Source organism: Branchiostoma belcheri, unplaced genomic scaffold (assembly GCF_001625305.1).
Source record: "Branchiostoma belcheri isolate BF01 breed outbred unplaced genomic scaffold, Haploidv18h27 scaffold166, whole genome shotgun sequence".
Taxonomy (NCBI): domain Eukaryota; kingdom Metazoa; phylum Chordata; class Leptocardii; order Amphioxiformes; family Branchiostomatidae; genus Branchiostoma; species Branchiostoma belcheri.
This window is the reverse complement of record NW_017803113.1, coordinates 508,422-522,580: the sequence shown is the minus strand read 5'-3', so window position 1 is coordinate 522,580 and position 14,159 is coordinate 508,422. Positions and strand designations below refer to the sequence as shown.

At 43.2% G+C, this 14,159-nt stretch overlaps 1 protein-coding gene across 1 annotated transcript in view; it reads left to right on the top strand.

Moving 5' to 3' along the window:
* LOC109466411 (peroxidasin homolog) overlaps window positions 1-14,069 on the top strand; it is a gene marked incomplete at its 5' end in the record, with an annotated part of 72,850 nt that extends 58,781 nt beyond the window's left edge. Inside the window, 17 exon segments of the mRNA XM_019764122.1 lie at window positions 1,122-1,259; window positions 2,236-2,246; window positions 2,556-2,696; window positions 3,612-3,625; window positions 3,627-3,733; window positions 4,195-4,312; window positions 4,682-4,810; window positions 5,250-5,339; window positions 6,258-6,434; window positions 7,572-7,847; window positions 8,471-8,727; window positions 9,107-9,568; window positions 9,913-10,039; window positions 10,613-10,821; window positions 11,580-11,947; window positions 12,590-12,706; window positions 13,401-14,069. Of these exon segments, the coding sequence (XP_019619681.1) occupies window positions 1,122-1,259; window positions 2,236-2,246; window positions 2,556-2,696; window positions 3,612-3,625; window positions 3,627-3,733; window positions 4,195-4,312; window positions 4,682-4,810; window positions 5,250-5,339; window positions 6,258-6,434; window positions 7,572-7,847; window positions 8,471-8,727; window positions 9,107-9,568; window positions 9,913-10,039; window positions 10,613-10,821; window positions 11,580-11,947; window positions 12,590-12,706; window positions 13,401-13,496 (2,837 nt within the window).
* Window positions 14,070-14,159: the final 90 nt, after the last annotated feature.

The following is a 14,159-nucleotide window of genomic DNA, read 5'->3' as shown; positions in this document are numbered from 1 at the left end:
TTTTGTGCAACCATAATAGATTATACATTTCATTTATTCATTTATTTCGAAACCTTTTAGCCCCGAAGGGCTAATCTTCCAAGGCTCAAACATTATAGCAATTACAACATAGTGGAAACATTTAAAAATACATACATACATACATGTACACCACATTAACAATAAATACACATAGATATAAACAATTTAAAAGTGGCGAGCAAGGGTCAAGGATCAGGTGACACTACTACTGTTTGAAACGGCTTTCTTAAAACTGATAACATCGCACAGTGTCTTAACGTCAGATGGTAGATCGTTCCAGAGCACGACTGCACGATACAGGAATGAGCGTTTTCTGCTGTTGGACTTAGGTATTGGTAATCTAAAGTTATGTGCGGAAGATCTGGTATTATGACTGTGAGATGCATGAACAGGCAAAAGGGAGTTGTAAATATTTTGTGGTTCGTGACTCGTGAGGATCTTAAAGAACATCAAAGATACATACATGTACATGTGTACATGTACACACATTGTAAGCTGGAAAACCTCAGCTGGTGATCACATGGAGCAAAGACGTCATCCAAATCACTGGTAAGTGATGACATCACTTACCAGTGATTTGGATGAACAGTCACTTTTGCCATTCTGTCACACAACATTGTTGTGTGACAGAATGGCAAAAGTGACTGTTCATCCAGATACATGTACCAAGAGGTTCTGGGTTGAACTTCAAATCCCTGAACTGAACTGTCCTGATGTGCCCTTGGGAAAGGCACTAATTTCCTTACTTCAATAAGTGTAAATGGCTACCTTGCTTTGGTTAGCATTAGTCCTACTCAGCTTTCTTTCATGGAACTGTTGTGACTGTTGCATACAAATAGACAATTTCAAGTGCTAGTGTTGGCTATACATGCATCTACCACATCTACCAGAAGCCAAGTTGGGTTTGGCTTCTTATTCATAAGTGGAGGAAGACAAAAAACACCAATTTTTCCTATTAATTGTGGGTTCCGTGATTTTCATAGGAAGTTAGGTTTCTGTTTGTCCATGAATGTCCATATCTAACGTTACATGTACTAAGGATAAGATGAAGATTGGTGTATGCAGGAAAGCATCACGTTAACAGAACTGTTTCTTTACAGAAAGCAGCAAGTACGGCCTGAGTGCCATCGGACATCTGATCATCCGAGGAGTGGACCAGTCCGACACTGGGCGGTACGAATGTTCCGCCAGAAACACCATCGGCTTCGTCTCCACCAGTATGCAGTTCACTGTGCTGGGTAAGGTTTGAAACATTTTTTTTAAACATTCTGCCTATGTACCTTTCATGGACTACGTCACTTAATGTTGAGTAGCTGGCCGGTGTTCACTGTGCAGGGTAAGGTTTTATTTTAATTTAACATTTTGCATAAATGTACCTATCATGGATTGCATCACCTAATGTTGGGACACTGCGTGGCTGGCAGATGAAGTTGTTGAGACTATAACCTGCAGGGGTATTGACATCTGCTGTGCCCAAGAACTACAGGACAGAGGCAAATGGCGTGCTACCATCAAGCCCCAGTATCAGTGTGCAAGCTTGTCTAACCCTCATTACGGGGAACGACAGACGTTAAACCGGATAGAGAGAGAGAGAGAGAGTACAGGGCAAAAGAAATTTCTCCTACAAATTCTGATTATGTTGAGTATAAAAAATTGTTGAAAGCAATGCCTTTCGACTAGTGTTGGGGTCTTCTTCTTCCTCTTGAGTCATTGCTATACTGTCCCAATCTAGAGTATTCTTCACATGCCCTTCCACTGGGGGTCAGGGATCCTCCTTGGTGCAGGTTTCAGGCAGGAGGGGTGTTTTTTCTACGAATCTTGTGACCTTTCATGAAAAAATAACATTTACATGTAGCTTTATGATAAGGCTGTAAGAGAGGGAAAACTTTACTTCACAAAATTTGCCCCCCCCCCCAAAAAAAAAGGTTGCAAATTTTATCATTTTTCAGAGGGAGGATGCCAGAGTGAGACCCACTACATACTTTGTCCAACTGTACTTTGTTCATGCCATGCATATATAGTCTTCTGTTCCCAACCCCTACATAATGATTGTGAAAATAAATTCTGGCAATAACCCTCATGGATAACATGTATTAGGCCACACCAAGTAAATTTTATGGATGACGTCCGCGCGCGCATTGATTTTGGCCTGTTCCTAGAAAAAAAAAACAAGAAATTCCGCTTCCTGTAACTATGACCAAAGAGTCACGACAGTGCCACAAATCGTCAGATTGACATGAAACCTGTAATGCGAAAACAGGACAGGACGACAATTGCTGTTCCACCTGATTTATTGCTGTTTTGATGATGAATAAAAGACTTCTTGCTTGTTACACTGTGTCACCTCATTCAATTTGTGTCCTAACATTTGTCGTCTCCTAGTATATTTCTAATCTAGGCATCTTGTTTTTTAGGGCCCTTCTTGTTTTTTTTTCGCCCTCTCGCATTAGATTTAGGGTCTCCAAAGGACGTCATCCATAAAATTTACTTGGTGTGGCCTTACCCGGTAATCCTGTTTGTTTCCAGTTTCAGAGACCAACAACTTCATCGGCGACCCGTTTGTGGGGCCGTCCATACAGCGGGCCATCAACAGTGTGGACCGCGAAATCAACAGGACCCGAAACGACCTCTTCTCAAGACCCACCCGGCCTCGCACTCCCTCTGAACTGCTGCAGGTAGGAATGCTTTGCTTGTGTGTTTGTTTGTTTGTTTGACCATGCCATCAACACAACCCGAAATGAATTTTCTCAGCCCACCCAAACACGGAGACTTTGTTGTCGCCTCTGTGTTGAAAGGTATTGTTTTAATGATTGTGTGTTTGTGCTTGTGTGTATCTGTCTGTGTGTGTTTGTATGTACATGTATGTTTGCTTGTGTGTGGACCGTGCCATCAACATGAACCAAAACGCCCTATTCTATGAATGATTTTTGTGTGTACAGTAAGTGTGTGTGTTTGTGTACATGTGTATGTTTGCTTGTGTGTGGACTGTGTCTTCAACACGACCCCAAATGACCTGTTCTCCCGGCCTACATGTCCTTGAATGCCTTCTCAACTGCTGCAGGTAGGAAGGGTTTCAAAACCCTGGTATTATTTCTGCCATATCCAGAGAGGTATTGTTTGGGGTGTGTTTGTGTGTGTGGGTGTGTGTATGTGTGTGTGTGTGTGTGTGTGTGTGTGAGTGTGTGTGTGTGTGTGTGTGTGTGTGTGTGTGTGTGTATGTGTGTGGTGAGTGAGTGAGTGTGTGTGTGTGTATGTGAGTATGTGTGTATGTGCGTGTGTGTGTGTATTTGCTTGTGTTCGTTCAATGTACTACTAAGTACATTGTATTTGAATGAGACATCACATCAGAGGGTATAACAATCTGCTCTTCCCCTGTCCAGTTGATGCGGTTCCCCTCCCCGGAGGCCCTGAGCCTGGCCTGTGTGTCTCTGAGCCTGTGCCTGTGTGTGCGTGCGTGTGTTTGTGTGCGCGTGTGTGTGCGTGCGTGCGTGTGTGTGTATGTGCTTTGTTCGTACAATGTACAAGTGTTTGAATGAGACATCACATCACATGAGTAGAGGGTATAACATTCTGCTTTTTCCATGTTCCAGTTGATGCGGTTCCCGTCCCTGAAGCCCTGAGCCTGGCACGTGCGGCGGAGGTTTTGAGCGAACGCTGCAGCTGGTGCGACAGGAGGTGGAGCACGGGATGAAACTCAACCTGGAGGATTCGGGTACATTCATTTGCTATATGGAATTAGAAAATTAAGGCCACACCAATTTAATTTGTTGTTTCTCTGATTTTTCTAGAAAAAATATGGAGCGACAGGGCGAAAAAAAAAAACAGGCTAAGGTACCCCATGATAGCCGGCAATGTTACAATTAAAACAATAGATTTTGAACTTCTAATGAAACAAAATTGCACTGTTACATTGAAAAAACTTAAACAACTAGGAAGGAAAGGACTTTCTTCAACCGTTGGGGCCAAAATATGTCTTTCATTAAGCATTTTGCAGTTGATTTAGAACCCAAAAGAAAAGTTTTTTGTTGCAAAAAATGGACAGGGCGAATCCGAGAAACAAAAAATTAAATTGGTGTGGCCTAATGAATGTTCTGCTAGTGATAACCATTAACAGTTACTCAAGCAACTGGATATGATTTTGGAAACGGTCAAAATTGTTGCCTTTTTTTGCAGAGTACTCCTACACAGAGCTGATCTCCCCCAGCCACCTTCGCCTGGTGGCAAACCTGTCAGGGTGTTCCACCCACCAGCAGACGGTCAACTGTTCCGACAGGATCTGCTTCCACCAGAGGTAGAGAGTTAGAACTCTTAGATTCACGAAGAGCCCGATTATGTATGCAACAGCATCAGGTCCAAAGAACATGACATCAGTCTCTTGACACATTTTCGATGTGTGTAAGAATACGTCTTGGCAGACGTCTGTTCAGAATATGACTACGTAAATATAAAATGAAATAAGTCTAATTACCACAAGGTAATTTAAAGTTGAGTATTATAGTTTTACAAATTTTAGCAAGTGTCCAAGATAATTTTATCAGTGTAACGTATAACTGATTGCTTCTATGTCATGTCACAACTCAATTCAGCTAAATCGACATAGCTGCTTTTTTATGACAACTGGAAACTGTTTTAAGTGTGAATAAACCATTCCCTCTCTCAGGTACCGATCCTTCGACGGGACGTGCAACAACTTCCAGCACCCCATGTGGGGGGCGGCCCTCACCCCCTTCAGGCGTCTGCTCAAACCCATCTACGAAAATGGCTTCAACACACCAGTAGGATGGAACAGGTCTGTATCTGTATAGCCAGTATAACTGCCCTTCAACATAACACACCAGCTTCTGTATCTGTATAGCCCGTATAACCGCCCTTCGGCGTAACACACCAGCTTCTGTATCTGTATAGCCGGTATAACCGCCCTTCGGCGTAACACACCAGCTTCTGTATCTGTATAGCCAGTATAACTGCCCTTCAACATAACACACCAGCTTCTGTATCTGTATAGCCGGTATAACTGCCCTTCGGCGTAACACACCAGCTTCTGTATCTGTATAGCCGGTATAACCGCCCTTCGGCGTAACACACCAGCTTCTGTATCTGTATAGCCGGTATAACCGCCTTTCAACATAACACACCAGCTTCTGTATCTGTATTTGACACTTGTTAGGAGTAGATACTTGGTAAGTCCTTTTGTACATTTTTCTTCATTTGCCATTTTTCCTTCACAGGTCACACCTGTACTTTGGGTTCTCCAAGCCCAGTTCGCGAGGAGTGTCCACCCAGGTCCTGTCCACTTCCACCACCACTCCGGACTCTAGGTATGTTACGTTTGTATATAAACAGACATTGAAAGTACCTTACAACCACTAGATGAGTTGTGTACTTTTTACAAATAATGAATAATTACATTCCATAATCCATATTCACACTCTGTAATTACTCACAATCTGTACATGGTGGGAACTATGAATTATCTGGGAAATTATGAATTGTAGGGAAAAGATAATGAATGCTCTATGATGTATGTCTTGTATGTTACAACAGGTCATATATAAGGAATTGGACTATTCTTATAATAAGTTATATCTGCATATTTTTGTTCTATAGTTTCATCGTGGGGTCGTTTGGCGTAACGGCAGAGTGCTCGACTCGGAACCAAGAGGTCCCGGGTTCGAGTCCTGACATGCCACCGATCTTGTGCCCTTGGGAAAGGCACTTAACACGACTTTCCTCACTTAACTCAAGTGAAAATAAGTATTGTCTGTCCTGTATTTGTTTCTATGTGCAGGACACAACACCAGCAACAGCTGCCTCTGCTCCACGTGTATTGTATTGTTACAATCTCAATAAATAAAAAAATCAAAATCATTAATATCACCACTGGAAGGTGTAACCCAGTTCCTGAATGTCTTGAATGAACTTTTCCTGAATGTATTTTTTCCAGGTACTCTCACATGGTGATGCAGTGGGGACAGTTCCTGGACCACTATCTTGCATGTTTAAGAAATTGGACTATTCTTTTATCTTCCTGTCCTAAAGGCACTGCTATCATCTGCTATCATCTGTCCTAAGTAGTCCCACATGGTAGTCAGAAGACGTTTGTGTCTAGTGTCCAAAGTACTGACATCACTGAAGGTGGAAACCAGTTCCCAAATGTCTCTGTCTCGATCAGTGGTTTTGAGAAGTTTTGAAGCACACAGGTCCTAAAGTCAGACTTTTTTGTATTATTTTCCCAGGTACTCACACATGGTGATGCAGTGGGGACAGTTCCTGGACCATGACCTTGACCTTGCCGTGGAGAGTTCGAGCGAGTTCACCTTCAGCACGGGGCTGAGGTGTAATGAGACCTGTGACAACACCCCGCCATGTTTCCCCATCGAGATCCCCCGCGGGGACCCAAGGATTCGACACAGGTGGGGTTTTCTATTCTTTAAAAAAAGTGGTGATGAGGTAGCGAGCCCCTTTTCAAAACTATAGCATCATATTGTAACATATAACAAGTATACCGGTAGTTGACAACAGAATGTCTCAATTGAGTGTATAAGTGAGGCCGTAGGTAGCAGAGCAGTTTTTGCCAATGGTTGATGCAAACGTTAAAATAACTCATCATTCTCATGGTCCCCGGTACCATTTGTCACAAAATGTAGGCCACCACTGCTTTCCACTCTCCTCTGGCCACACGCGCGTGCACACACACACACACACACACACAATCAAAACAAAAGCAATGGGATAAAGAATTCGAATTGAAGTTCCTTAGAATTGGAAGCAGTGGTGGCCTACAATGTACATTGTGTGACAGATGGTCTTGCTCCTTTCCAAGTCATCTCCTCAATCTCCTCATTACAGGTTTTCCTAGGCTGATTAAAACACCAACATTCAGCCGGCCCCCTGAAAAGTTGAGGGGAAGGGCCATCAAAGCCACAGATAGCGCATAGAGTTTGCGTTACACAGAACATGTTTTCCCCATGTTTGCATAATTGGATTTATCTAAACGACTGTATCCCAACAGATGCATGGAGTTCAGAAGATCGAGTGCCGTGTGTGGTACCGGCAGCACGTCCCTCTTCTTCAACGAGGTCACTCCCAGAGAACAGATTAACACCCTGACGTCCTTTCTCCAATTTTCTGTACCTCCTCATTACTGTTTTACAGGAGATCGTGTGTGGCACATTTTGAAGCAGAACAGAGCTACAGTGGCTGCTCAGCACATATTTTACATGTAACATCCGTGTCCATAAATAAATGTATCACCAGGGTCCATAATATCGCCACCTTGAGAAATAGTGTGCTTTAAGATATTTTTACTGCAACATACTTTTGGTATGCGCTCCTTCACACATCAAATGTACATACCTAGGGTATGTTGCAGTAAAAATATCTTTAAGCACACTTTTTCTCAAGGTGGCGATATTATGGACCCTGGTGATATTATGGACACAGATGTTACACAATGTATATATTGAGCAGTATTTTGTTTGGGTAAACCAATGGTGAAGGTAAAGATTATGCATTTGCCCTGTCTAGTCTAAACGACTGTATTCCAACAGGTGTATGGAGTTCAGAAGATCGAGCGCTGTGTGCGGTACAGGCAGCACGTCCCTCTTCTTCAACGAGGTCACTCCCAGAGAACAGATTAACACCCTGACGTCCTTCCTGGACGCCTCCAACGTCTACGGGAGTAACGACCTCTACGCCACGCAGATCCGGGACCTATCCAACCGGCTGGGGTTACTCAAGGGCGGGCTGCGGCAGGCCAACGGGAAGTACCTGCTGCCGTACAACACCGAGCTGCCGATCGACTGCCAGAGAGGGCAGCACGATAGGTGTGTAGATCATACTACAGTAGGTCAGAACTACATGTACATGATTGTATGTAATACTATGATTTAGCATTAATCTGTGACCACACTGTACCAGAGATGCATCGAGCTATGTAGAAAATTCGCATTTTCTGTAAAAAAGTCATCTTTTAGTTGTCAAATATGTCCCAATTCAGTGATTGTAACTGCAATGGCATACTACATGTAGTATTATCTGTTATTTCATTTTATTGAAATAAACCTGTTATTCATTCATTCTTTCGTAGCCCCATTCCGTGCTTCCTTGCTGGCGATGTGCGTAGCAACGAGCAGCTGGGGCTCCTCTCGATGCACACGTTCTGGATGCGTGAGCACAACCGCGTCCAACAACACAAAAAGTTCTCTTTGGACCAGTCACTCTGGTCTTCCTCAGTAGAATGACCCAGTGTTGACGTCACACTTCAAAGAAGCCACGTGACAAGCCTCACTGGGTCAGTCTACTGAGGAAGACCATAGTGACTGGTCGAAAGCTCTAGGGGAGAGAAACTTTTTGTGTTGGACCAAAAGGTTTAACTTTAAACATGTAACTACCAACACAGATGAACTTTCATGATAACGGCATAAACCTGTTATTCATTCTTTCCTAGCCCCATCCCGTGCTTCCTGGCGGGCGATGTGCGCAGCAATGAGCAGCTGGGTCTCCTCTCCATGCACACGCTGTGGATGCGCGAGCACAACCGCGTCGCGAGGGAGCTTCGTCGGCTGAACCCGCACTGGGACGGCGACACAATCTACCACGAGGGGCGGAAGATCGTCGGCGCGGAGATGCAGCACATCACGTTCGCCCACTGGATGCCGAAGTTCGTCGGGCAGAAGGGCATGGAGCTCATCGGGGAGTACCGAGGCTAGTACATGTAGTAGTAATAATGATTGTTTTTTTTCTCCTTAGGCCACACCAATTTGATTTGTTGGTTCTCAGATTCGCCCGCTTCATTTTTTATGAGTTGCAAAAAAAACAACATTTCAGCCTCTGAATCAACTCCAAAATGCTTATATTTTGGCCCAAACAGTTGAAGGAAGTCCCTTCTCTTCACAGTTGTTACAGTTTTTCCATCTAACAGTGTAGTAGTTGATCAAAAGTTCAAAATTCATTGAATTACAAACCAGCCTGGTTCCACTGACATGATTTTTTTTAAATCAAAACATTGTCGGTAAACACAATACATAAAAAAAATTCTCTCCCCTCTAATACTTGTGTTTTCACAACATATCTGGTGACTCAGGCTACGACCCGAACACGAACCCCAGCATCATCAACGCTTTCGCCACCGCCGCCTACCGAATCGGCCACACCCTGATCAATCCTATGATCTTCAGACTCAACGGCAGCTTCCAGGAGATTCCGGAGGGACATCTCCCCCTCCACCAGGCATTCTTCTCTCCCCAGCGGGTCGTGGAGGAGGGAGGAATCGACCCGGTCCTCCGGGGACTGTTCGCGACGCCGCTGAAGCAGCGGAACTCGCGCGAGTTCGTGAACACGGAGCTGACGGAGCGACTGTTTGAGATGGCGCACCACATTGCGTTGGACCTGGCCGCGCTGAACATCCAGCGGGGACGGGACCACGCGCTGCCCGGTTACAACGACTGGCGGAAGCTGTGCAACATGACAGCCGTTAACGACTGGGACAGCTTGAGGCATCAAATTTCAGACCCACAGCTGAGGGACAGGCTGCGACAATTGTATGGTGGGTTTTAGTTTTTATATTTCAACATTATCTTTATTTTGCACAGAGCAACATGAAAAAAGGACACATTTAAACACTAGAACAAATGAAGAGTTAAAAATACCTTGGTCAGCTCAGAAATCTATGGGGCCTAAGGTTAAAAGAGAAAAAGGTACCGTGCAGCAGTAATCAGTATTTCACTTATGCAGCCTGAGGTACCAAATCTCTGTGACTATTTGAGTAAGAATCAACAGAGCAGACCATACATGTAAAGTTATGTGAAGGTAAACATTAAGCATTTGCTTTTCAAATGTTACCTTTCTAGTGTTTAAATGTATTTCATTTTCCGCTGTCATCGTGAACAGGTCACCCGGGAAACCTGGACCTGTTTGTTGCGGGAGCAGTGGAGGATCTCGTACCGGGCTCGCTGCTGGGTCCAACGTTTCTCTGCATCATCACACAGCAGTTCAGGAACATCAGGGATGGAGACAGGTACAGATGAATCACATTCTGAAGCAAGTTTGAGCTGATTTTCACCACAAAAATTTGACTCTCCCAAATTTCTAATTTTCAGCTCCAGTTTTTGATAGATAATGAATAAATTCACAACAATATTTACCACTACTTTGCAGAGGTGTGTGATCTTAAATTTTTAGTTCATTATTTCTTGTATGGCCCCAGCTTTTTGTCAATGAGGCCTAATCAGCCCAACAGTGAGAGGTTGAATGTGTAACACAGGCTATGATGTTAGAGGTGTATGGCCACAAGTTCTCGAGAATGAGGCCCAATCAGCCACTGATGACAACAAGGGATTGTGTGACACAGGCTAATGCATCACCTTTCAGGGGTCTCCCCATAAATCCTCAGGGGAGAGGTGCTCCCTAATTGGTTGATGAAAAATCAGCAAATTTTCATGAAAATACTAAGAGAAAACCCTAAATTTGAACATTTTGGGAGAGATTCTATGATTTTGGGAAGAGGGGGAGCACCCTTGCTCCATTGCTTGGGGTGAGCATTGCCTTTACAACACTCAGATAAACATGCACTCCTCTCCTTTCCCACCAGGTTCTGGTACGAGAACCCCGGTGTGTTCAAGCCCTCCCAGCTGTCCCAGCTACGTCAGACCAGTCTAGCTCGAGTCCTGTGCGACAACGGCGACAGCATAGACAGGGTACAGCACGATGTGTTTCTGAATGCAGACTTTCCCACTGGTTACGTCTACTGTGATAACGTACCCAGGATGGACCTCACAGCCTGGACAGAGTGCTGCGAAGGTACAGTTTCGTTTGTTTGTTTGTTTGTTTGTTTGTTAGTTTGTTTGTGTGTCCATTGTTATACGAGCATAGACAGAGTGCAGCAGGACGTGTTTCTGAATGCAGACTTCCCCACCGGGATATGTCTACTGCGACAACGTTCCAAGGATGGACCTCACCGCATGGACAGAGTGCTGTGAAGGTACAGTTTTGTGATAGGTGTACAAAATGTAGGTGTTTGTGTGTCTGTTTCTGAATGCAGACTTCCCAACGGGCTATGTCTACTGCAATAACGTACCAAGGATGGACCTCATCGCATGGACATGGCGAAGGTACGTGGTTGTTTGTTTCTTTGTGTGTGCATATATTGTTATACGAGCATAGACAGAGTGCAGCACGACGTGTTTCTGAATGCGGACTTTCCAACGGGATATGTCTACTGCGACAACTGTTAATACTTCCTAAACACAGACTTCCCCACTGGCCACATGTACATGTATGTCTACTGCGACAGTGTTCCAGGAATGGACCTTACCACCTGGAGTGCTGCAAAGGTACAGTTTTATTTGTCACTTTTTCAACAGGCAGTACGTGACTGTGTTAATGTACCTTTTTTTGTTTGCATGGTGTCAAATTGCCCAGTGGTTAGGCTAGCAGACTAGACTCAAGATCGAGATGTACCTTAAGTTTTTAATCACTGGGAAACTATGCTTTGCCTTACCACATTTTTAATTTCCTAACATTCTGATGATTTCTTTCTTTCTCTTGTTTTTTTTCAGACTGCGCCAACTCTGCAGAATTCGGCACTGTGTCTGGAACATTCCGTAAGCGACGCTCCGCCCGGTATTCCGAGCGCCCGGATTCCGTGAACTTCCTGGAGACCGCGAAGCAGAGAAGAAAAACGGCGAAGATGGGAAAACAGGAGGAATTTGTAGCCATGAAACACAGACATAACGGCGGCAGTAAACACAGGCTCTCCAAGCCTAGACATGACAGGGTTGACACAGTGGCGGAGTATCATGCTTTGGGACAGAACGTTACTCTAACTCATGAATCGGACCGTGTGTCGCGTCTGGAGTACGGCATGATGATGATGCAGGACATAGCAGGGGACCTGCAGAGAGCGGTCTCGCAGCTCACAAGAAAGGTGGGTGCTTCAAGATATTCCAGGATGATTCTTCAGACAAATGTCTAAATGTCTGATGATGATTTGATCTTAGATTTTTGTATTTGCATGTTCTTGCCCACCTAATTTCAGTAATTGATTATGTGTAATATTTTTTTACAATTTTAAGTGTCAGGAAAGTGATAAAACCTTTGTTGTAAATTGTATTATGTGTAAAAAAACTTAAATCTTAAAATTAGTTGTAGAATTACAGCTTAAAACTTTGAAGACAGGCAGTAAAGTTTGTAATTGCCAGTATTTTCTGACATTGTACTTTCTGTTGTGCAAGATTTTTCTGTACACCTAACTCCTTTGTCTATGTGTACACTTTTTGCTGGTATGACATGTTTTGTACATGCATATTTAACTGTATCTGTATCTGTATAGCCGGTATAACTGCGTAACACACCAACTGTTTGTACATGTAGGTGCGAGAGTTTGAGGTTCAGCTGGAGCACCTGCAGACGTGTAAAGACGAGGAAGGGAACAGATATACATTGTACTAACATAACTCCTAACTCCTACATAATGTATATGGCAGTCTGTTCTTGTACATGGTGTCATTTGTCTGTCTGTATGTCTTCTTGCTTGTATGACGTGTCTTGTGCATGTAACCGTTTCCAGGTGCGAGAGTTTGAGGTCCAGCTGGAGCACCTGCAGACATGTAAAGACGAGGAAGGGAACAGGTACCAGGACGGGGACACCTGGGACCCAGACGACTGCACAGCATGCAGATGTCAGGTGAGCTCAGGAGGGGTCAATTTGGTACAAGGAACAACTTTTTAGAAAGTCACTGATATTGGAAATTACAGTTTTGTTAAAAATGATGTCCACCAACACAGATGAACTTGTACGACTTTATTGAAGAAAATTAGTGGTGTTCCTGAGATTTCTTTTTTGGTTTGAGTTTTTGGTTATACATGTATTGTAAAATCAGCCTCCTGACTGCTTTTCATTGAGGGAAGATTTCAAGCTTGAGACAAAATACATGTATAACAAGATATAGGTTAACATCTGTGTCCATAATATCATCAGGGTCCATAATTTTGCCACCTTGAGAAACAGTGTGCTTAAAGATATTTTTACTGCAACATACTTTTGGTATGCACTCCTTCGCACATCAAAATAATGTTCATACCTAGGGTCTGTTGCAGTAAAAATATCTTTAAGCACACTGTTTCTCAAGGTGGCAATATTATGGACCCTGGTGATATTATGGACACAGATGTTACATGATTGAAGTCCCCACCGATCTATTGACATACACTCAGTTGTAATAAATCCATAGACATTTACCGGTAACCTTACCTATACATTGTATCACAACGAAAGGAATGTTGGCATGTAGATCATGTCCGTTTGTTTGGGTCATTTTGGTTATTATTACAATAAGTCAAGGTTGCAGTCCTTAATATATTGTTGTATTTTTCTACAGGAAGGAAAGGCCACGTGTGTAAGACAAAAGTGTCCAGAGAAGAGCTGTGCGAAACCACTACTGATACCAGGGGAGTGTTGTCCTGTATGTGTGTAGCCAAAATAAGCGCAGCAGTCACTTTAAGGTCTAGGAAATAGTTCTCAAACTTCCAAAGTTCTGTTTTATTCATTTGTTGTCCCCCAGGAGTTAAGATTTAATAGCTTTTTTTACAGGAAAGCTTTTTTTTTACAGTAGAGTTCCCTTCCCAACATGACTTGTACAATACTTCAGAATTTCTGTTTCACTTTGTTTCCCCATATTCATTTGTTGTTTTCCTCGAGTTACATGTAAGATTAGCACAAGCATCTTTTTTTTTTCCAGGTCTTTTTTTTCCAGTTTCCTTCCCTGCATCAAGTATTGTACAACTTTGTATTAAGATTAATGTACATGTATTTGCCATGGCTATGTCATGTCATCCTTTTTATCCATGTTGAGTTTATACATTTACATTAGAATATGTTTTTTTCCTTTTTTTTTTTCAAATTATACCTTTAAAAAGTACAAAGCAGTATGTTGTCATCAGGAATTTGACTACTGATTGATATATATGGCTTTTGGGATTGCTTAAATTCAGCTTGGTGCCAGAAAGGGTAATTTAGGTGATGTTTGGTACTTAAAAAGAGACATGTACATGTAACATCTGTGTCCATAATATCACCAGGGTCCAAAATATCGCCACCTTGAGAAACAGTGTGCTTAAAGATATTTTACTGCAACATA